The sequence below is a fragment of the Zootoca vivipara genome, chromosome 15 (assembly GCF_963506605.1).
Source record: "Zootoca vivipara chromosome 15, rZooViv1.1, whole genome shotgun sequence".
Taxonomy (NCBI): domain Eukaryota; kingdom Metazoa; phylum Chordata; class Lepidosauria; order Squamata; family Lacertidae; genus Zootoca; species Zootoca vivipara.
Window position 1 is genome coordinate 7,837,733 of NC_083290.1, and position 24,699 is coordinate 7,862,431.

The 24,699-nt window shown below is 44.9% G+C and overlaps 1 protein-coding gene across 14 annotated transcripts in view; it reads right to left on the reverse strand.

The window, feature by feature from the left end:
* The window catches only part of MSI2 (musashi RNA binding protein 2), a 410,355-nt gene that overhangs the window by 59,401 nt on the left and 326,255 nt on the right, over window positions 1-24,699 (reverse strand). For all 14 annotated transcript variants that reach the window (XM_035139782.2, XM_035139780.2, XM_035139777.2 and 11 more), the window contains one exon: window positions 16,466-16,540. In XM_035139782.2, coding sequence (XP_034995673.1) covers window positions 16,466-16,540 — 75 coding nt within the window. The remainder of the gene's footprint in view (window positions 1-16,465; window positions 16,541-24,699) is intronic.

Below are 24,699 nucleotides of genomic sequence, written 5' to 3' on the forward strand. Positions count from 1 at the left end.
GAATTCATGTTTCACATTTTGCGGTCATAGATGTTATGGTGAAAAACATACAGTTTTACAGAACTGTAAGAGCCAGCCTATGACACACAACCAGCAACAAATGCTTGATGCTAACTAGGCTGATTTAGGGCCCAGAACAGCCAGGCGTCTAAGACCAAAGCCTGCCACACAACAGTTTGATTTAGTGCAGAGATTTACTACCACCTTTTATTTCATGATAACCCTTTATATTATGAGCTTTTAATGATGTTGCATTTACAGCTACGGGAAGTTTCCTATCAAGCTGCCAGGCAGCTATAAAAGGCTTAAGCAGAAAATGCTTGTAAAACCTCTTATTACCACCAATCCTGGGCATTTAGGGAAAACTTAACAAGCACTTACATGGGTAGTTGAAGAACAGCACAGAAAACTAATCAGAACCAATAAGGAGGAGGATTTTCAAAATTGCTCAGGGTTCTACAAATCTCATTTGAAATCACTCATTAGTTTCTCTACTGCTACAAGTAAAGCACTCTTTAACCAAATCCTGACTAGATGGAACACCCACCCAGTGGATGACGCTGAATCCTGCCCCTTTAGCTCCACCAGCTGCATTTCCATTTACCTGAATATTTGTAATGTCCCCTCCCACTCCAGTCTCCAAGGGCACAGAGAAAGATTAAACTGGCAGCTTCACTGAAGCACCAACACAGCTGCCCCTGCCTAAAAAGTCCATGGCACCTGCAGCTCCAGTTTCCCTGTCTTCACACCAAATCCCTCCCACTTTGTGGCTTGGTTCAGCAACCTTGCACGTGACGGAACCCCAGGGTGGCTCCCCAGGGTGCAGGCAGGCTGCCCTATTGGTGGGTTTTTGCTCCCCCTTGTGGTGACCATGAGACCGTCTGAAAACCTGTCTCTGCAAAAAGATGGTGGCTGTTAATTCCCCAGGAATCTTGACCTGGAAACTGGAGCTCCTGAGGGGGTACTTCAAGCCCCACACTATGGGGCTTTTGGGTAGCTGTGGTCTCTCCTCAGCCTTGGCACCACGAGGCTTAAAGTCAAGAACCCCTGGTGGCTGGGTTAATGGGAGTGAGGGGCTCCTTCCTTGGGAAAGAACCTAGTGGTGAGCCTTGTGTTTCTCAGCCCAACCTTTCCTCTTCTACCCATAGCCCCCTCCCCCCGCCCCCAAGCTTAGGGCTATTTAAGTTTGCTTCATGTACCTGCCCTTCATTGGGCTCATGCATGCCATCTGCCCACTAGACTGGTATGTGAGAGAGACCCTTACTCTCTCACTGGTACCTCAGCACTGTTCCTGATGAGCCCAGCTGCACAATGGGCGCAGCAGAGACAATTACAGTGGCCTTAAGGGAATAATCGGCACTGAAGCTGCTAAGGGAGGGGATCAAGTCCTGGAAGTTTTTGTTTTTGTTTTGCTTTTGCAATTAAAGCTGAAAACTCTGAAAGGGGACCTGGAACATCCCTGAGTGGGTGGGAGGTCCCAACTCCCCCCTCTTCCCAGTGAGATTACTACCCATGAGATTCTAGTAGGGTGACCAAACTTCTTCCCAACAATTTCAACAGCTCAGCATTTAATAATGTTGCTGTCACGCCTTGGAAGTAACTGGTTAAACATCTGTTCAACCTGGTATACAATACTCTAAGTCGAAATACCAGCAAATGTGACTGGGCTAATCCAGGGCATTTCAGGACAGCCTGAAGACAGTCATGTGACAACAAAAAAGCCTCCCCTTGTCACAGCAGGGTGAAGGAGGGAGAGGGAAACATTCAAATGTGTGTATTTTAAAGTGTTTTAATTTTTATTCATGAATGACCAGCTGAGTGGGGAAGCCTTATCGTTACAAGGCTCAGGGGAGACAGACTTTCCCCACTGCTATGCTTGTGGAGGATGCTGCCTATGGACTGAAAAAGGGCTGGGGAAGATATCCTGTCTGAAACACAGAAGAGCAGCTGCCGGTCAGTGTAGGCAATACTGAGCTGGACCTGACTTGCTAGAAGACAGCTTCCTGAATTCCCATGATGCCCACATTGCATGGAGACAGGAAGATGAAGACCAGCCTAATCTATCCTGCATAACAGAGTGATGTGGATTGGTAGTTCTCTGGTCCAGGAATTAAATAGATAGTATGTTCTGGATAGAGTCACACCTGCCTTGAAAGAACAGATTTGTAGTCTAGAGGTGCTCCTGGAGCCAACTCTTTTAACTGGAAGCCCGAGTGACCTTTGTGCAAGGAGTGCCTACTATTAGCTTTGGCTGTTCCTGGATGGTAATCCCCACTCTAATAGCCTCCTGACTGGAGGACTGTAATGTGCTCTATGTAAGGCTACCCTTGAAGATTGTCCAGAAGCTGCCAACTAGTCCAGAATGCAGCTGTAAGACTGCTGACTAGTACCAATAGGCAGGACCATAGAATGTAAGTCCTGAAGAACCTGTACTTGTTGTCTATATGCTTCTGATCCCAATTCAGAGACTTGGAAGGAACCCCAAGGGTCGTCCAAACCCCTGCAATCACAGCTAAAGAATTCCTGACAGATAGCCACCCAATCTCTGCTTAAAAACCTCCAAGGAAGCAGAGTCCTTCGTAGGTAGTCCATTCTACTGCGGAACAGACCTTAACATCAGAAAGTTCTTCCTAGTGTTTAGCCAGAATCTCCTTTGTTGTAATTTGAATCCATTGGATCAGGTCCTACCCTCTGGAGTAGCTTGCTCCATCATCCACATGACAACCCTTAAGAGATTTGAAGATGGCTATCATATCTCCTCTCAGTCTTTTCGTCGCTAAACTAATTCAACATGTTAACCTTGCCATATAATAAAGCCTTTTATCTTAAAACCCAAATTCCTGAAGGATCACCTTTCTGTCAACCTGCCCATGTACTGAGATCAGATTGAGAGGTTCTTCTTGTGGTTCCACCGTAAGGGGAAGTGCATGACATGTTGGCACAAGAAAGACCATTTCGAGTGGAGCCTGGTATTGAACTTACTTGAGTTTCGGTGCCTGTTAAAGAGGAATACTGGTATTATTATTTTTTTATCCAGGCTTTTGGAGGAGGTTAGGCAATGTGGCCAGCTGCGATTTGTGTGCTCACCTGCTACAGCAGTATTGTATGTTGTACTAAGGATAGCTTGAGTGGCTGTTTTAAGTTTATATTGTTTGATGTTTGATGTTCTGCTGTAACCTGTCCTGGTACAATGAAGGGAAGGCTTACAAATTTAAATAAATAAAGTGAAATAGCAGCAGCTGGTCCCTCCCTCCTCCTGCCATCATGGTTTGCAAACAACATATTGAATGCCCACCATGTTCTATTTTCACAAATTTGTGCCAAAGAGAAACAAAAGTTTTTGAACTGATTAAAGAACAGGAGGCGGGTGGAAGTGTGTGTGTGTGTGCGCGCGCGCACACACACACACACGGAGGGCATCCAGGCTGTGCCATATCATTTCACACTGATGAAAATTAAAATGGAAGGGCTTGGCGAATGATAATTAAACTCACTCTGGCTGATTTAATATGCACTTCGGAAGGGTCGGGGGATGTTTTATGCCATGCAGATGTGGCTGGCACCTTTTGGGTAAACAAAGTAGGTACAGAGCTGGAAGGATTAGGTCACAATTTGAAGAGCTAAGCATGAGCTTGGGGGGGGGGGAAGGTGGGGGAAGGAACAGATCAAGTGCTGCAGAACCAAAGCAGACTGCCATTGTTTGCTAGCCAGAGGAAAGGCTGCTGATCACAATAAGGTCATAATCCTCAGGGAAATTGCCCTTTGCAAGCTAGCCCAACTGAAATCAACATGGATGGTCGTGCTCTTTGTGCTACTGCTACAAATTTCAGTGATGCTTGTGCAGGAGACCTTTGTCCCGGGTGTGTAGGGCTCAGACATCTTTCCTAAGGGAATGCTTCTGCTGTGTGGAAAGCACATCATCCCAATGGTCCAGATGCAGAATTTTGTCCCTGGGAAAACGTGATTCTCCCTATAGCCGGGAGATCTAAAAGCAAACAAAGAGCCCTGCTGGATCAGATCACCAAGCCCAGATGCTTATGGGAAGCCCACTAACATGCCAATAAGGAAATAGCTGTCTGTGCCACTAAACATTTCCCTTTTTGTGCCATTGAACACGAAGGAGCCATGAATAGGCACATATAGACACATAATTCATAAACTGGTCAAATTTCTCTTTTAAAACTATCTAAGCTTGTGGGTGACGTCCTGTCTTGAATCAGTGAATTCCTTAAGGGAATGATGCCCTGTGTGAAGGAAGTCTCCCTTGTATCTGTCCTGACCCTACTGCCAGTTAGTTTCACTTGATGACCTCCTGTTCTAGTATTATAAGACAAGGAGAATGTGATGTTTATACCAGAAAGGTCAGAAACACTATCCAGCAGATACCTATGCAATAACATTTTATCTACCATTCAAAATAAAAACAAATACTGCACATAGTCCTGCTTGCTCCATCTCAAAGGGATATAACACAGCTGGCAAAAGCCAACCAAAACAATCAAGTGGGTGCAATCCAGATGTTCTTGGACTACAATTTCCACCAGCCCCTATCAGCATAGCCAATGCTCAGCCAGGATGGGTCTTGTAGGCCTGTAGCATCTGGAGAGTGCTAGGTTGGGGAAGCTTGGGCTAAAGCATTTGAGGTTAGGGGAAAAAAAGATTAAGGATGTATCCGAAGACTGATGTTAATACAATTATGAATGACAAGTTGAATTGTTTTCCTTTTTCATTCCCTTTTTACTTTGTTAACTTACGATTTTTTTATTCCACCTGTGATCCTTTTTTAAAGCAAAATGTAAAGGCCAAACTCTTCCATACTCAAGTGCTGGAGCACAGATATGGCCCTTTATAACAAAAACAAGATTGTCTACTCCCCCTAAAAGTATTCCAAGGGGATGGAAATTTGGGCCACAGTCATCACCAATGTTATTAATGCACAAAAATGTATTACTTTTTTCATTATCTGGAAAGGCTCCTGCTCTCCCAAAGTTCAACACAAAAACAGAAGGTCAATGTTTTGCCCAAGCTAAGACCTTTAAAAGAAATGCATGTTCAGGGTGGTTTTTGTCTTGTGAATTTTAATTATTCTTCATCTGTGCGATGGGATGCATCTTTCAGCCCGTTTGTGCTGCCATTTCATTTTGCTTGCATGGAATCCATGGATCAAGTTAGTGAAAAGACACACATTTTACCTGTTTGGCCATATACCTGTCTGCATGGCGGGGGAACGTGACACAAACTGAAAGCAGCAGCAAACTGTATGCACAAATCCAGATGATCCTTTCCATTTTTGCAAAGTGCCTTTAAACTCAGATTAAAGCCATGTTTCTAAAACAAGTCAAACTAACTGTGGTTGGGTTAAAAAATACTTTCCACCACCCCGGTATAGACTTAAAACTCCCTTTTCAATTTTTTATTTGCGGAATAAAATGATGGTGGTGCCATTGATGTGACCCAGGTAAGGTGGAGTGTCATTCAATTGTGGGGTTTGAGTTGCACACCAATACAACCGAGAATGCTCTCCGTCATGGACCATACTGATTAAGTAAGTAAGTAAGTAAGTAAGTAAGTAAGTAAGTAAATAATAGATTCAAGTCTCATCAGAACTGCAGTCTGACACATTTCACAAATTTTGATGAAACTTGCAACTTTCAGAATTAAGTTTTTGGGGTCCTACCCAGGGTTGAACACATCTAAGTCAGGATGTAAAAACTCCATTTGATCACCCTCTTCATTTGCTCATTTTATGTGCGTGCACATTCATGCATGGACACCCCAACACTGCAGACAGGTCTAGCTTGGCCAAACCAGGGCAGATTTCATGAGCTGAGAAAAACTAGCACCTAAATAATTTTATGGTCAGAACCCCGCAAAATGAGGCATGAAGTGAAGGAAGGCCTCAGCATTGTTGTACTCTTATTCTTGCATGTGATTTGCGTTAATGTGATTTGCGTGTCATTCTTTTTTTTAAAGAGACAGGTGGCAAACTGCAGTGGATTGACGAATTGTATTTATTTTACAGTAGAGTGCTACTCACTCCCATGTATTAAAAAACAAACAACCCCAACAACACATCGAAAAACACTTTTCAAATACCTTCCAGAATAGACCTGGAAACCAAGAGCTTGACCACGATTGATCTGTGTTTCCTTCTGAGTATTTCTTTGTTTATGAATTCAGTGGGCTTTTTGTCATCCCAGTCTCTAAAACAGGGATGGCTAACCCATGGCCTGCAGGACGTATCCAGCCCAAAAGAGGTTCTTTGGTGCCCCCTAAACCTCCTCTCCCCAGATAGTCCTATTTTATTAACTGCTCCATAGATCCCCTGCTGTGGTTCTGTGATGCAAAAGCTTCATTGTGGCTCTCCAAGGACCCAAACCACCAACTTGTTCATTGAAACGTGACCATTATCTTTTAAAAATAAAAATAAAACTCTTTTATACTTCGTCCCCTGCTGTGATGCCAAAAGGTTTTGTGACACTGCCCCTCCAACACTGACACAACGACACAAAAACTTTTGACCACCCCCACGTTGATGTGTGACTTTTGGTATGGGGTTTACTATGAGTCAACGTGGCCCCATTTTCAGACTGAAAAAGTTAGCTGCCGTTGCTCTAAAATATTCCTGTGCCCGTGAAGCCTATTTTTGTTTAACATGGACAGCTAGGACGCTCAGAGGTCAGCATGGCCCATCTTTGTGCTGTCATAACAAAAAAGATACAGCCCACCAGTAATCTACATATTCCCATTGCTTTTATACTTTCATTTAAATATATTGAACTAAAATGCAACATTTAATCTGCAACCAAAACTGTGAAGCAGGTTGAAAAGAGGTGCCATGCTTTTTACTAACATGTATTATTTCATTACATTGTTATTGGTACTGGTTATTTGGTGCAACCGAATTGAAAGCGCAAGCTAAGAGAGCAAAAACACAACTTGTCTATTGTAACAATTTATTATCATTTTTTCTACCTTTTCTACAAGGATTTTTTTTACCAAAAAAAGAAAAGAAAAGAAAAGCACAGGTGAACTACTTACAAAAGAAACCAAAGGAATTAAGAAAAAAAATCATACAACAGTTAAATGTCTGCAAAATCATGCATTCTAGGACAAGATCACAAATGCAAAGCAAATAATAGCAAAAACCCTCCCCCGCAAAATAATAATTAAAAAAGCCATACAGGTTTCAAAAGCCATAGCTTGCAAAAAAAAAGGTAAAAAAAGAGAAAAACTAAACAGTTATTACATCAAGCACCATTATTAAATGAACAGCACAACTCCTACTGCAGTGACTTTGACATTTTAAACAAGTGAATCAAACATATATTCTAAAATGCATCACAGTCCTACTGTAAGCATGCAGCCAATTTCTCACAAACTTAGGAAATAAGTAGAAGGGCCCTATTTTCTTTGTTGCATTATCAATATAGGAGGGTGCCCAGACTTGTCATATAGCTGGAAAGCCAGTTCCCATGGAAGTCTTAAAGCCACAGAGCAGTGACAGCGAGGCCCAGTTGTCTGAACTGCAAGCAGTGGCTCACAAAACAGAATGCTCCTTCAGTCTCTGCACACAGAGAGCTAGCATGTCAGGAGGAAGGCTAGGTTGGAACTCAGACATCCAGATTTCTACCGCGTTTCCCACATTTTAAGACACCGTCTTATATTTATTTTACTCAAGAAAATAAGCCTATGGCTTATTTTCGGTGGGGTGTCTTATTTTTTAAAATTAAGCAATCTACATTTTGACCTTTGGAGCTGGGCGCGCGTCATACTTTTTCACCGGTGAGCGTGGTCAGAGCCAGGAGCGCGCCCAGCGCTGCCAGCGCTCCTCCTGGGGCCGCCATGCTCAACTCCCGTGCCCAGCCAACCCAGAGACCCTCCCCTCATTGCCGCCAATGCCGTGGGGCATTTCTTTTCATAGAATCATGTGATTCTATGCCTCTTTTCAGGAGGAGGAGGCAGACGCCCGGAACTGGCTGCTGCAGCTGGGCCAGGCGGAGGCGAGGCCGCTGCTTGCCCCTGGGGGCTGCGGAGGCGGCTGGGCGGGGAAAGCCGGACCCCAGCCGGGTAGCAGCAGCAGCGGGAGGACGAGTATGGTGCTGCTGCTGGCCACGGCAGGAGGAAGCAGGCGTCCGAAAGCGGCGGCTGCTGCAGCCCCGACAGAGCGTGCAGCAGCGCCGCTCATCCCAGGGCAGCGGGACCCAGCAGCAGCGCCGTCCTCATCCTTCTGCTGCTGTTGCTGCTGCTGCCGGGCCAGCTGCTCGCCTCGTTCCTGGGGGTCGCAGAGGAGGCTGGGCGGGCACAGCCGGACCCCAGCCAGGTAGCAGCAGCAGCGGGAGGACGAGTATGGTGCTGCTGCTGGCCACGGCAGGAGGAAGCAGGCGCCCGAAAGCGGCGGCTGCTGCAGCCCCGACAGAGCGCGCAGCAGCGCCGCTCGTCCCGGGGCAGCGGGACCCAGCAGCAGCGCCGTCCTCATCCTCCCGCTGCTGTTGCTGCTGCTGCCGGGCCAGGTGGAAGCAAGCCGCTGCTCGCCTCGTTCCTGGGGGTTGCAGAGGAGGCTGGGCGGGGACAGCTGGAGCCCAGTCACGCAGCAGCGGAAGGATGAGGACGGCACTGCTGCTGGGTCCCGCTGCCTCGGGAGGAGTGGCACTGCTGCGCGCTGTGTCGGGGCTGCAGTAGCCGCCACCTTCGAGTGCCTGCTTCCTTGCCGCGGCCGGCAGCACCGTACTCCACCTCCCGCTGCTGCTGCTGCTGCCCGGCTGGGCTCCGGCTGTCCCTGCCCAGCTGCCTCCGCAGCCCCCAGGGGCGAGCAGTGGCCTTGCCTCCGCCGGGCCCAGCTGCAGCAGCCGGTTCTGGGCGTCTGCCTCCTCCTCCCGAAAAGAGGCAGACGTCCTCCTCCTCCTGCGGCCAGTGTGCTGTGTCCCACTGGCTGGCTGGGCGCTAGCGGTCTCACTCCGCGCAGCGCGGAGGTATGGCTTATTTTCAGGGGGTGTCTTCTATTTAACAAATACATTAAAAGCCTGCTATGGCTTACTTTATGACTACGCCTTAAAAAGGGGGAAACACGGTATGTGCAGGGAATGCCCCTGTGTAAAGGATTCCATCATGGCAGCCCCCTAACCTAATGTCTGAAGGTGGTAAGCCCCCTGTACAGATTGACCGCCCACCTCAAGGACCAGCCAGGCCTCATCCCAACAACTCAGATTAGCCTGCCAAATTGGCTGCCAGCAGTTCACTCAATTAAGCCTGGGAAGGGCTGGGCTGCTGCTAACCAGGAAACGTGTCGTGATGATATCACAACACGGCCTGGCATCAAGGATTCTGCTTTCAGCAGCAACTCAGTGTCAGTCGTATGATGAACACCAAGGTCCATAAGTTGATTGGCAAGGCAGCTTCACATTTAAGAGGGAGCACAACTGAGTTCTCTAAGCAGAGCTCTTGGTCAGTTATTTGAACCAGTGTTTATGGCTTTTGTGGTGGTGTGGAGCAGGCCATAGCATAATGGCTACTGAAAGATCCACCCCAAACCAAAAGTGACCTCCACCAACCGGATTAATTTTAATCAGATTCGTCCTCATTTGTCCAATAGCTGGTTGCAACCACCATTCTGAATGCCAACAAGGGATAGCTACTGTTGCGTCTCAGAGGTGATGTATAGCAATAAGTGCCAGCGGAAATTTCCTTCCGGACTTTTTAAGGTGGGTCAAATAGCACATCTCAGTGAAGACAAGGAAATTGTCCCTAAAAGTTTGTGAGAAATTGTAATGCCTTCACCCGCAGCCCACCCTGATGTGAGTTACATTCCATGTGGGTATTAAAAAAACCAAACTCATACAAAGCAGGGGGGGGGGACAAAAAGAAGGAGGAAAAATCAAAAAACAGGAAAAAGATATGGAGATTTTCTTTTAAAAAAATATAGTCCAGTCAGCCAAAGGAGTCAGTAAGAGCAGCATATTTTTTTCCAGTGGATACTGATATATTAAAGTACAGACCACCCAGGCTTTCTCTCTCTCACTCTCTCTCACTCTCTCTCATTAGCACTGCAGTAAACCCCGATTAATTTGTTATGCATCTTTAAGTACTAGTTGATAAAAATTATGTCTTGTGAAATCGGCAAATAGTCTGCAAAGTGAAATAAGAACAGAAATTAATAGATTAAACTGTAAAGATAAGTCCGAGAACTTTTTTTAAAAAAGGGAAACAGGATAGCAAGCAATTTTGATTGGTTTCAAAAAGCATAATTGGGTAAGGAAAGCTAGAAGTGCAGCCGGATCCCATCTATGTCTATTCAGAAGAAGATTCCATTGAGTACAATGGGGCTTACTCCCAAGTTGTGTGCTGAGGATTGCGACCTTGGTTGTCAAAGTGTGTGGCATTCCTTCCACCTTCCCAGATGGTGACGGACACCATTTCTTCCCATGAATTATTGAGCACATGACAAGGTTTATATATTATATACTAAATGTGTATACCATTTTCTCTCGTTTTTTTTACAAAGCAGTTCACAATTCAAGCAATAAAACCACAACATAAAATAGCAACGAAATAAAAAAAAAAGGCAAGCTGACACATTATAGAAAGGAGAGTCAAAACTAGCAAGGCTTAGGACTGCTGAATGAATAGTAACATTAAAAAAGGGAATGGTTCCCCCCCCCCTCGCCTCCTAAAGGCACAGAGAGAGAAGAGGGAAAGAGAGAGGAAGAGATGGAGAGGCAGACAGGTGATGATCCCCGGGCAGGACAGCTGCTCCACCATTTGGAGGTTGTGGATTTGGGAGCCACTTCTCTTGATTTCTCAGGAGGTAGGGGTATTTGCAAGAGGCCCTGCTCCTCTGATCTTGATACCCAGGGAGAGGGTTGTATTGGGGTAAGCATTCTTTCAAGTAAACAGGGCCTACCTAGACCAAGTAGGGCTTAAATATCAACGGAAATGTCTTCAGCTGTGCCTAGAAAACAACTCATAACCACCAGTGCAAATGTAACACGGCCCCAGGAGACACTTCGGGTCAAGAGTCCAGCCAATGCCGCTGTGGACCGCTTGTAAGTCAACTTCATGCAAAGGAAATTAGAGGAGCTTTGCCAAGAGGTTGTCGAGGAGAATTATGAAGACACCGCCCTATGTAAAGCTTGAAAAAGAAATTCTGGCCACATAGTAACACCCAAGAAGCAACCAGAAACACCCCCTCAAAGCTGTGGATCTATTCCTTCTATAGACTGACCAGTTGCCTACTCCCAGATGGTGATCCACCTACCACCAATAATCGTTTGTTGCAGCCCTGACTCTGTAGACCTCTGCTCAAGAATGCCACAATTGCAAGGATTTGAGGAAAAGGGAAAGGGCAGCTAGGTTTACTCCAAATCCAAACACCACCTCTTTCCAGTGGTTTCATGCAGACGTTTAGCACCAGAGCAGACAGAACAGAGCCCTATGGACAACCCCAACAGATACCTCCACTTGCATAGCACTAGAGTCCATCTTTCTCCCTGTTTCCTGAAACTAACCCAAAAGCCAGATGTAGGACCCCTGCAAGGCAGCGTTCCCTATTCCCAATCTTGTCGGATATTCCAGAAGACACTACAGTGAATGGCATTGACAGATACTGAAAAGTAGAGAATCAATAGTATCCCACTTCCTCTGCCCCCCATGCAGTAAAGGGTGATTACTACAACATGGCCAAGACTATTTTTTGCCACAAAGCCAGGCCTGAAAACAGATTAAAGGTGTCCAGATAATCTAAGAGCACTTGGAGATGATCAACCACATGATCACCTTCCCCAATAAATTAAGATTAGAGGCACCTCACCAGAAACTGGTAAGCACTGCAGAGCACTTCTCCTTGTGAAGAAGAGCTGCTATAAGCATGACAGTTTCAGACACTACTTTACCGCAAGCAGGTATCAAGCGCCGAGGAAGGTGAATTCAGAGCACAAGTGGTTATTTCAACAGCCCCAAAGACCTTTTCCACATCCTCAGTCCTCAATAATGGAAACTCATCCAAGCAATAAGAGGCAGCCAATGACTCCTGGGGTAGAGACTGTCACCCCTGAGAAGGCCAAGTTGACACTGATGCCAGAGATTTTTATCCAAAAATCATTTTAAAAGCATGCCACAGAGGCGACATCATAAAGAAAGCAAAATGGTTGCAGCTAAAACAAACAAACAACCCCCTCCCCCCCAAAAAAACCACGTTCCCCTCTACTCAAATAATGAAAACAAACACGCATAATGGAACAGGTGGATTGCGGCATTGTTTCACCTGACAAGAGTAAATATCACATTACCATGCAGTGTCAACTGGCATTTTATTTGCTTAAAAAGCAAGCAAAGGAAAGAGAGCACTTAGTGGCGAGTCTGCTGGTATCAAAATATAAAAACAAATGGCAGTCCCAGGTTCTCTGCAATTGTAACTTAACGGCAGAATATTTCAGTATTTTAATGCAAGGGAGACCTTACCTATCAATGCCTCAGGGTAAGTGGATGTTTCTTAGTTTAGTTAAGACTTCAGAACCATACTATTTTTATAACATCAATGGGTCTACTCTTGAGTAACACTTTTTAAAAAAGAAAACCCATACTGTACTATATTTAGGTTCCATACTGTTAACAGGAACTGACGAAGGGACTGCACTTCTGACACACAGTGAGAATGGTTAAAGAAAGCCACATCCAATCAAACCCGACCTTATTGTATCCTAGCAGTTGCTCTTTCTGAATAAGCCCCAATTTACTTCCAAGGGACTTGGATGGCTCCAATCCTGCCTGGAATAGACTCAAGAAAGTTCCTAACATCTGGTCATAGAACCGTCCTTCAGGTGGGTCAATCTGGAATTCCTCAAAAGTATTTCAGTAAATGGACTGGACAGGGTTGCATCAAACCCATAACCAACAAGAGCCTCTTTCTCTGGATATAAGGTTTAACAGGTGTGGTGGCCAGAAGCTTCCTTAATGTGCAGGGACCCATTTGGGGACAGACAGCCAAAATGTGTGTTCACCAATGACTCCCCCCACTCCTCCCTGCAGGCTGACATCATGCTGATTTGGGAAGGCACTCCAAGCCAATGGGAATGAGCCCCTGGCTTCCTCCCCAGCTCCAAGCCAGCAGCAGCTCACACCTGTTTGTCATGTATGCCGCTGATACATTTCATTTACACTGCATCTGCCCCCAGGTTAAATTAGCTCTTATCTTAAGGCTGACCCCAGAAGTAAAACTAGAAGCAGATACTAGTTATCCTCTGGTAGGCACATAATGCATCCAGTTAGCTACATGCAGGCATGAATAACCTATTTCTGCTCTGTATCCCTCTCACATGGGTTCAAGCTTAAGTCCATTCCATCCTGCTTCTGAATGAATCAGTGGGTTTTTTTCTTAAACTGCACAACAATTCCCCTTATTTTTTTTAATGCATTTTTATTTTAATACGCATTGTGGTCCTTTTTCAAAGCCGACAGCTGCATCGTCAAGTCTGAAGAAAGGCAGAAACCAAAGGGAACAACTGGGTCCTGACTTGATGTATCCACCCAGGAAGTGTGATTCTTGTCTGTTTGCTGAAAAATGTGAACCAAGCTAGGTAGATCCTTGAATATTTCCAGCTACAAGGCCTATTGCAACTAAGCCTGCATAATAGAAACACACACCTATTTTACCCCTGCTTACCCTGTCTTCAGTTCCTTTCCCTTCCTCTATTGACCCACTTGTGCCATTTTAGATGGTAAACTGCCACCTCAAGTCTTTGTAAAAAGCCAGGCACAGGAAAGAGCAATAATGATACCATTTCCTGGTGGCTGGCAGAAGATAGAGGAAATGGCAAGAATAAACAAAACCTAGAAGTCAGTGCTCAGAGTGGAGGAAAGGTGTGCAAGTGCCCTGCTGCCTCCCACCTGGTCTCAGGTCTGGGGACCATTGCTTGGATGCTGTGTCATTTAAACCAGCAGCATCCAACACAGCTACAGTAAAGTCTTAGTGACATCGACATCTCCCAGGGGAAATGGAGGGGGAAGGGATCTCAGCTTTTGACTTTTTTACCTAGGCTCAGTAGGATGACAGACTTGGCCCAGCATAAACCAGACCCACCCACCCCTTTTTAGTAGTAGTATTTCTGGCAATTGCTTAACCGGATATTTACTGATCTTGGCTGCAATAGTGTCAAGCTGCATGCAGACACCAAGCAAAGGATCAACCAGGTTAATTGCCACAATATATGGATTCCCAACTGTCCATGGTAGGCTAGCAGGCCAAGCTACCATCAGCGAGAGCTTCAATTTCACAGTAAATGCTCCGCTGGGTCACATTCAGCAGCTGGTGCTGACAGCCACCAAGTCTAGTGCAGAAATATTTGGGTTTCTTTATTGCAAGCTGAGGAATCGGCACTTCAGTGATTTAAAAAACACCTTTTACGTACACACCCACTGGTGTAAGAGTATGCAAGCTTTTAAAGATACACTGAACTTGTGGTCAGGCAGAATGAAAAGGCAATAATTCTCAGTCAAGGTTAATGGAATACATACCAACAAATCACAGTTGTTGTTTCAATGGAAACAGAACAAAATGGACAAGCTGACCATTTGGGCTTCTGAAAGCACCTAAACACCTCAGTTTCTAACCTAGTCTGTCCCACCACACACCTATGACCTATGACCTCACACCTATGTTTCCTCTACCTTCAATTTTCACAAAAGGAGGAGTCAAACAGTGGTGATGTTCACTGACTTGTCCAAGATCACATAGGAACTTCCAAGTGGGAGCAGAAGAGGACCCCCAGCAACATGCAGTTGGTACCATAACTGCCATTACATTCACAACTGCATTGCAATGTACGGTACTGAAAATACAGTATGCAAAATAAGGTTATTGTTTGTGGCACTTCAGAGTATTCACCTCAGTGGCAGAACAAATGCTTTGCCTCTGGAGAGATCCTTTGGAGAGGGTCCTTTTGCAGCTTGGAAACCCTTTTTGTTCTAACCACCCTTAACAACTGTGGGGGAGAGATGGGGTTAACCCCTTTCCTTCAGTGCCATTTCCCCCTATGAAAATGATCCTATCCCCGGCCGCTATTTGTCCTGTTCGGAGAAACTGATCTGATCGTGGGTCACCATAATTTAATCTAGCCAGGGCCTAAAAGTGTGTGTGCAAGACATGGAAATGAAGACAGAAATGGTGGAACATTTGGAAAATGTTGCAACGGGGAATGTGACAGGCTCTGTCAGTGGGGAAAATCTAAAATTCTCTTAAGAGGCCTTGTTTTATAAGAATAAAAATTGGTGGGAAGCTTTCCCAACTCTGTAGAATTCAGGAATGGTTAACCAAATAAACCTGGCAGTATACATTGTTCTATGTAGTTTTTAAGGCTGTACTTGCTTCCTTGAGGTCTAAAATATTTCTACCATAAGACCTGGTTTTCTTTTGGTTTCTATTGATTTTTTAAAAATGAAGCTGCCTTAAACTTGGTTTTCTTAATTAACCTTAGAAAGGCTGTTTCCCCATCATTTCCCTTGTACGCAATTACAGAATGCAGGGCAAGGTGGCATAACCACATACTTTGTGACACGCATTAATGAATTTAACATGCAGTGCAACAGTTTCCTTGCTGTGGTCTCCAGGTGGGCCTTTGCTATTAGCAAGCAGCAAGCTCACCGGTCAGAAATTGGCTCCACAACCCTACTTATCCTGAGGTGGATAAGATTTTTTTTTGGGGGGGGGGTTGCACATACCATACACTTTCTGGAATCTCCAGTTTAAGCTTGAAGCATTGCTGGCATAAAAACAAAATCCAGGGCGTTTGGTTTCAGCGACTGCCTGTTGATAGTGGCAGAGATGAAATGCGAGGGGCTGCTCATTATCGGCAGGAGGGGATGTTTAAAAGCCAGCCAGCCTACCATTTCAAAACCTCAGGAGTTCTCAAAGTGACGACTGGCGGTATTAAACACGGACTGAACAGAGATTGCTAAAAGCAGCAGATCTGACAGCTGCACAAAACGGGAGCGGAGGGGAAGAGAAACAAACAAGAGGGAAGGTATTAGGTGAAGCTTCATCTCTGTGCAGAGTGCCAGGGAAAGAGAAAGAAAGAGAGAGACTCTTCTGCATAGCACTACAAACAAGCTCAACTTTGGGGGGCAGGCAGGGAGAAAGACATGGCTTACAAAAAGGGAAGTAGAATACCTAATTGCGTGCTGTTTCAAAGGAATTCTGTTTACAAATAACCAGTACCAATTAAAACCCAAAATGAAATCAGGTCCCCCTCCCTCATTTCTTTCAGTAAACCGGAAAGAAAATGACACGTTGAGCATTACCAAAAGGTCCTCCATTTAGAGACTTAGTTGTTGTTGTCTCAGTTGAATTATGGACTTGACAGTGCAATCCTATGCATGCTTTGCTCATGAGTAAGTTCCCTAATAGCATGTGTTTGGAATTTTTTTTTCCTTTTCTTTTGCTCAATTAAATTATACATATTAAAATTTCACGTACCTGGGAACTGATAACTGTAACTGGGGGCAAATCCAGGGTATCCTCGGCCATAGGTTGCGACAAAATTCGGGTAACCTTGAATGTAGAAGTGTTTGAGAGAGAGAGAGAGAATAATAAGATTTAAATGTTGGAATTTTAAGTTGCACAAATACCAATAGGTTATATCTAACCAAGTTTTACTCAGAGGATAACAACTGAAATTAATGTGCCCAAGTTAGTCATGGCCATTATTTTCAATGGGGCTACTCTGAGTAGGACTAGCACTGGATACAATCAAATTACACCAAAGACAGGTGAAGAATAATAGAATCATACAATTGTGGAGCTGGAAGGGACCCCCATGGGCCATCTAGCCCAACCCCCTGCAATGCAGGAATCCATGACCGATGGCCATCCAACCTCTGCTTACAAACTTCCAATGAAGGAGAGAAAACTGACTTTGTACAAAACATTACAAGATTACTGTTCCTGTACAGAATTCATACCAAGTTAATGCTCAGCATTTATATATGACGTCAGCGTACTCAAAGTGCTTCACACATAATATCTGAATAATCCTTACAACAACCTGTAAAGTAGGCCTGTTCTATATTATATTGCCCACCTTGCAGGTGGCAGAGTGAGGCTGATGCTTTGCCACTTTGCCTGCAGCAAATGTTTCCTCTACACCCTGAGCCGCACCCCTCAAAAAAGAAACACCTGGAGACTGGCATCATTTTCTTGGTCATCCCCCCGCCCGCCTATCTCCATGTCTGAGGCCTGCTACTCATAATTAAAATGCACTCGAGTAGCTCAAGTCCAAGGACTGTGCCTACTTTTCTCAGCTGGGAAGAGTAAATGCCAAACGCTTAGGCTAAGCACATAACACAGGTTTGCTCTGACATTTGGAGAGCTTACAACAAATGTACTTTGCTTCAGAACTATTGACAGTTGGAGATTAAGGTACTAGTAATGCTTCATCCCGAGAGTGTGAAGGACAACTGTTAACGCAGCCAAGAGTCAGAGGCAGCAAGATCAAGGAGCTGGGAAGACCAAGAGATTTTAATTTGACCAGAAACTGAAATTCAACAAAGAGACCACAATTTGCCTTCATGGAATACAGGCAGTTGCACCTGCAACATCTCAAAGTGTATCTCTGGGTAGCACACACAGTCTAAGAGTGAAATTAAACCATTACAAGAGAAACACAAGGCTCACATATATCCCTCATAGTGCTAATAATGCAGGACCTGGGGACATTTAAGAGAGAGAATCTGCAAGGTTCCTATATATGTATCATGCTTCCCCTCTCTTGAGTAGTTCTGTTTTGGAGCCTGGTAAGGGGAAATAGCTTCAGATTTTTGATGCGGAGAACTGGCAGACACGGGAAGGGTTAAGATCCCCCTCTTCCTCCTACCCACCCATCTTTCTTTAGAAGCTGCCCTGGCCCTCACTTTTCTGTTCTGATGGCAGATGTGTGTTTGGGAACAGGCATTTGCTGAGATGAATTCAAACTGTACCGCAAATCCATGCGGGAAGGGTATAGTGATTAAATGACCGCACACTCAAAACTATTCTTCTGATTGGAGCTGGCCTTACTAGAGAGCTTTCCGATAATCTGACCACCTCCACGTGAGTGTCAAATTTTATTCTGACATTATGGGACCCCAGCACTTTCCTGAATTCATTTTGGCACCAGGTGGGGAGGTTTTAGTTTACTTATTTAATTCTCCCTAGCTTTTTAAAGGCTTTTAAAGTCTGCAATTGCTACAGGAGATTTTTTGTTGTTGCTGTCGTTAATTCCTTTCACTGATTTATTCTCTGTTGCTTAATATTTATGCAACATTTTTATTTTATGGCTGAATTCTATTTTAGCTGCTTCTTTTTTTAAAAAAAGTAAACTGTTCAGAGTACTCAAGTTATGCAGTGGCATTTAAATGTAATAAATGGTGTTCCAAATTGCTTGGAGATCTGTTTTTGAATTTATTTTGTAATTCAAAGTACTGGTTATCATCTATAAAGCCCTACATGGCTTAGGTCTAAGCTGTCTGAAATTCCCATTCCCTCATACAAACCTGCCCAGGTTTTGAGATCTTCGGATGAGGCCCTCCTCTCGGTCCTGCCACCTTCACAGGCATGCTTGGTGGGGATGCAGGAGAGGGCCTTCTCGGTGGCTGCTCCCTCCCTAGACTCTGGAAGTCCCTCCCTAAAGAAGCCAGACTGGCTCCCTCCTTGCTGTCCTTCTGCTGGCAGGTGAATATGTTCTTGTTCCAACAGGATTTTGGAAAGTGACTGCTTTTAGGGAAAGGGCTGGCGCCATGCTTGTTTTATTGTAATTACTGCTATGTTTCAAATATATGTCTGTAGTTTTAATTCTATCAATGTTTAATTGTATTTTCATGAGTGCTTTCTCTTTGTTTTTAGCGGTTCTTGATTTTAACTGGAAGCCACCATGAGTTCCATCAGGAAAAATATCATCACCGCCACCATCTTGTTGAGATTTATATAAACCTGAATTCGGCGGAGGTGGTCAGCCTTGTCTGAGAGGAACTCTGCTAAGTTTACATTCATTGGGAGTGAATGGATCTTTCAATCATGCCTGGCAGGGCCAGTCTGGGGCGTTTTGCTGCTTGAGGCCCCCAGTGGCACTCCTCCTCCTCCATGCCCATGCCCCCATTGCAGCTAGTGCAAGGGGCTTCCCAGTGGTAGGGGTTGTGATCATGGTGGGGGACGCAGACATCGTGGCAGAGTAGAAAGAAGCAGTGAGCACCTGGTAGTGGCAAGTGTCGGCTGCTGGGTTTTGGGTGTCTGGTGGCAGTGAGAGCCTGGTGGTGTGCAATGGCAGTAGAGCCCACTGGAGCCTGCCACCCTGAAGCAACTCTGATGCCTGGTATAGAATGGCTTGCCCCTGGCACAGGCAAATAGAAAGAACCAAAGCCAGAACAATGAGCTGGGATGCAGCATCACCTTGGTGGGTGGATGTTTTGGCCTCACAAGAACTTTAATTCCTTGTGGCACACTAGTATTTATGTAATGCTCTGGGCAGACAGTGTGAGAACTTCTGCCCTGGATAACACACACACTTTTTAAAGATGAAAGTAGCCAACCTCTGTTCTTGAGAGTAGGGGTTTATTGCAAAAGTGCTTTCTGCATTTTATCTGGGCGAATCTTTCCATTGGTTTCAACCGAGATCAAGCTCGTGGAGTGCCCTGTTACCAAATGCAAATTTTGTTCTTTTGCTGAGGTTTCATCCCTTCAATTGTGTTCATTTTTACAGAGCTGTTGCACTGCAATGCAACATGCTCAATTATTTTGCCAACATAGCATGTCCCCTCCATTTCAGATGAGATTTAGACGTCCATATTGTTTGCTATTAATCATCATTTAGAGGTGGAACATTAAACGCTTGGATGAATTTTGATTACTAATTATGACGGGATGGATCTGCGCACACGAAGCAAAACAGCAATGGCCAAACGAGGCACACTAGCTCTAAATGCACGCAAACACCCTGTTTGTCTCCTTAACATGCATTTCACAAAGCAAATCCTGCCAGAAATTCACTGGATCGTTCAAAGGTAAGTTTTGCAAACCGTCTCTTTGAATAACAATATTGATAAAATGCAGTTCTGACCAAGGCACCAGCATCCATCAGGACCAAAAAAACTCATAGTAAAGTGCTATTTTGAAACCAGATACTATTTTATTCTGTAATAAGGGCTCACTTCAGGGTCAATGGAGTAATGAGTTTGTCACACTGAATTTGAGGCGCTTGGTTCTAAAAATTAACGGCTGGACCACATAACAATATAGTCACTCCCTTTGGTTTTCCCACTAGTGATGTATGGAAGTGAGAGATGGATCATAAAGAAGGCTGATCGCTGAAGAATTGATGTTTTTGAATTATGGTGCTGGAGCAGACTCTTGAGAGTCCCATGGATTGCAAGAAGATCGAACCTATCCAAACCTATCCATTCTGAAGAAAATCAGCCCTGAGTGTTCACTGGAAGACAAACGAGAAAACAAAAGCTGAGGCTCTAATACTTTGGCCACCTCATGAGAAGAGAAGACTCCCTGGAAAAGACCCTCATGTTGGGAAAGATTGAGGGCACTAGGAGAAGGGGGCAACAGAGGACAAGATGGTTGGACAGTGTTCTTGAAGCTACCAACATGAGTCTGACCAAACTGCGGGAGGCAGTGGAAGACAGGAGTGCCTGGCGTGCTCTGGTCCATGGGGTCACGAAGAGTCGGACACGACTAAACAACAACAAGAAGTAAAGGGGTGGGACATACAAGCACTGTTCCAAGAACAGTTCATGGGCAGATTCACATATTTAATTTTCCAAGCACCAAAGTGCTCCTATGGGTGATCCCTATGAAAATATATTGTGCAAATGTGGAATGCATATCTAAAGCATATGCTCCAACTGTTATTGTTTACCTGGCTTATTTTCTGGTTTTGTTTGTACCTATCTCTGGCAAATGTCCCTTTTTTGCCTTTCGGGAATACTGTGTCAAATGTAATTAATGTGTGTTCTTAGAGTTGTTATTTTCTAGGGTTCAGCTTCCACCCCAAGTTCTCAGAGTTATGAAGCTACATCTTGTCTCTAAAGCACATGCGTGTAGATGCGGACACATGAGCATTAAGGTGCTATATAGGACACAGCCTGTCATTGTGCATGCCTTGATAAATAACTGTAGGATAATTATATTCTAACCCCCACAAAACATGGGGAAGCTGCCTTATACTGAAGTCAGACCGCTGGTCCATCTAGCTCAATATTGTCTACACTGACTGGCAGCAACTTCCCAGGGTATTAGGCAGGGTTCTCCCCCTGCCACACCTGGAGAGGCTGAGGATTGAACCTGAGACCTTCTGCATGCAAAGCAGATGCTCTACCATTGACAAACCTTTCGCTAACAAATAGCCTTTGAGCTTTTAAAACAGTGCAGGGCAAATAATTGTAAAGCAAATAAGAGCAGTCAGAGTAGTGCTGTAATACAGTGGTGAGAGGACGGCTTGGGTAGCAATACTTGGTTTTTGTTTTTGTTTAAAAAGGCATGTTGTAAGCCTTTCCCCATTTTCAGAAGTGAAATATTGGAGAATATGGTATTGCTCCTCTTCCATTCAACTCTCCAAAGCTGGATCCTGTGTGAAGGTTAGCATTAAGGTACATTTTCCTCATCATTTCTGAGTATGTTTGCAGATTGACTTTTCCAGCATACAGATGTCAAACTGGCCTTACAAAGGGTTAGTTAGTAATGTGTGCAGGTCATGGCTCAGCACGACTCCTGAGTCCCCCAATCCACTTTTACAGGGTTTTCAACAAATGCTGAGCCAGTTAGGAATATGTGATGCACACGAATACTAGGGAAAGGGGGACAACACAACGATGAGGAAACAATACTAAGAATCACCCTCGAGACCAACCTATGTGGAGATAGAGTCTTTGAAGAGCGTAGTTCTTGAACATTTTGGCTCCTGAACACCGCCAACCTGGAAGTGACTGTTCCAGTTTGCGAACTCTTTTTGGAAGCCGAATGTCCGATGCGGCTTCCGGTTGGCTGCAGGAGCTTCCTGCAGCCAATCAGAAGCCACACTTTGGTTTTCCAAACGTTTTGGAAGTTGAACAGACTTCCGGAACGGATGCTGTTCGACTTCCAAGGTACGACTGTACTGTAATGTTACAATTCCAAACTTCTGGAGGGGCAATCTGAATTGGAGGAATGGCAAGATGGTAAGTGTTAACCCCTTTCCTGGTCCAAAATGTTATTCCCCAAGTGCCTTTTCCTCCTGTGGGGAAACACATGTTTTTCATTGACTCTGCAAAGGGGAAAAGCCACCAGTGGCGTTGGGGAGAATCAAGAAACAATAGGTGAGGACCAACTTTCTCTGGTTCTGAGCAATTCTCTAAAAGTGCTTTTTCTTGCTCAAAAATGAATCCTCTGCTTATTGATATGAAGCAGGTGCCTTTACTGTATTATTTTCAGTGGCTATGAAAAACATTCTTGTTTAGACAAGCCTACCCAGATGCTTAGAAAGTTGACGTGCATTTTAACCTGTTTCAGTATTTTAACTTTTTGTATGTTTTAACCTACTGTGCTATACTTTATCTGTTATGAGCCTTAGGTGGCAAGATGATCAGAGTAAGAAGAATCTTGCGCCAGAACACACGGACTACAAGACTTCCTTCAATTTAAAAGCAAAAGAGAAAGAGAGGCTCAAAGCCAATCAACCAGGATCACTGAACACCACAAGTACACCTGTGTCACTCCCCCCTCCCTCCCGCCAGTCCCTTGCTTCATACTTCCTTGAAACTGCATCGCTTCCAACAACAAAGACAAAATATACAGCTGACTGGATAGTGGTTCTCATCCATATATCCCATCACAGAACATTTCTCGAGGTCAGGCAGATGAAATCATAAATTTATAATACAACATTACTTCAATTTTCCTCTTCATTTGCCGCTGCAGTGCCCAGCTCTGCTCTAACGAGTCAGAGCCTGATCCGCACGGGGGGAAATTGGCTGGCTGAATATCAATAGCACATTAACACCATGCCCATGTGGATGCTTCATCAAGCCAAATTATGGGCAGGCAGGCCGATCCGCCATTTCCCATTTAGCCGCCATTCTTGCCTTGCAATGGGTACTGAGCAATTTATTTGCTTCAGTACTTCTGGCGAATGATCAATCTTGCAGTAATTATCTCTTGTCACTAAACTGAAAAATCAAGGCTTTGCCTCGATTACCTCCCTTGAAGAGAGAACTTCCTATCCATGAAAGTAGAGACCTAAATCAACAATCAAACATGCTTTTCACAACAGAACTTCTTTCTCCACTCTTTCTCCTTCACCCAGAGACAGAAACACTGGGGCAATCCTGCTCTTCAGATGGCTGTGGCAAGATAGGAAACACTGCAGATTTTCAGGCTAGTGTGGGCATGCAGCCCAAACTGGCACTGTTCCCTAGAACTCAGGGACCACCAACACCCCTGAAATGCCAAGTCTTGGGATTCAACACAAGTTTACCGTCAAATTTTATAGGAGACTTCTGACATTTGTAGTGCTACACTCTAAAGTGACTCGAGCACCAAGTTAAAGGCAGCAAGAAGTTTCTCAAACTGCCCACTATAACCGGCCCAACATACAGCATAACGGGAAATTAAAACGCAAGCTTCCAGTCCATTGCTACCAGCAGGTAAGCCTGCTGGGAGGCACACTGCCACAAGAGACTGCCCCTCAAAAGCTGGAGCTGGTCCTGTAGCAGGCAACACAATGTCTGAGGGAGGAGCTGAAAAATGATCCTGAGAGGAAAGTGGGAAAATTATGGGAAGTGCCCCTAAGTCGGGGATTGCGAGGCATTAAACATGATGCAAATGTCCCCAAAATGCTGGACTTGATGTGAGAGTGCAAAGCATATGGAATCCGTTTCCAGATGAGAGGCACTCTCTGTCACAGACAGGAGGATCTTTATAAGCTTTACATCATGATGGTCACCATTCCCCAACCATAATGAGAAGCCTTGTTGTAAAAGGGTTGTGTGCATCAGTGCCACACAGTTGCAGCCGGAAAGCCTGTACAGGTGCTACTGGCTGTGTCTGCACATTGCCTGATTCTCACGGACCTTTTGCTGTGTGATTGTGTGTCCACATGTTGCCCCAGTAATAATTGCAGCCAGCTCAAATGGAGAAGAGGAGCCTGGTCCTTGCTGCACACCAGGGAAGAAAGAGGTGGCAGGGCTCAAAAACTACCCCAACTCTGCTGCCCCTCTCTCAGACACCCTGCCTCCTGCTCAGTTGGGGCAAAGGGAGAATAAGCAGATCTGGAAAGACTTCCTGGATCTCAAATGCCACCCCTATGGGGCAACCCTCTGAGGCAGCTGGATGCATGATAATGCTTTGCTAAGTGGACGGCTGCCAGAGTTCCCCAGTGTGAACCTGAGTGTTCAACATTTGGCTCCTGGAAAATCAACTCTTCCCCTCTATCCGCCTTCTCATTCAGATAAGAATGCAGCTCCACTGCCGAGAGTACCAGCTCCGTTTTGTCAAGGAAAGAATAATTTGCTTGTATTGATTTTGAAATCAAGGATCGGAAGCCTGACATGTCCAGGCCCTTTCAAACTTAACAGCTGAGTTAGTTTACCTTTTAATTTGCTGCAAGCTTTTTTCCTGGAGTGGGAAAACTTGCAGCCAGAGCCTATGCATATTTACTTGGTGGAAAGTCCCACTAATTTTGGTGGGAATTAATCCCT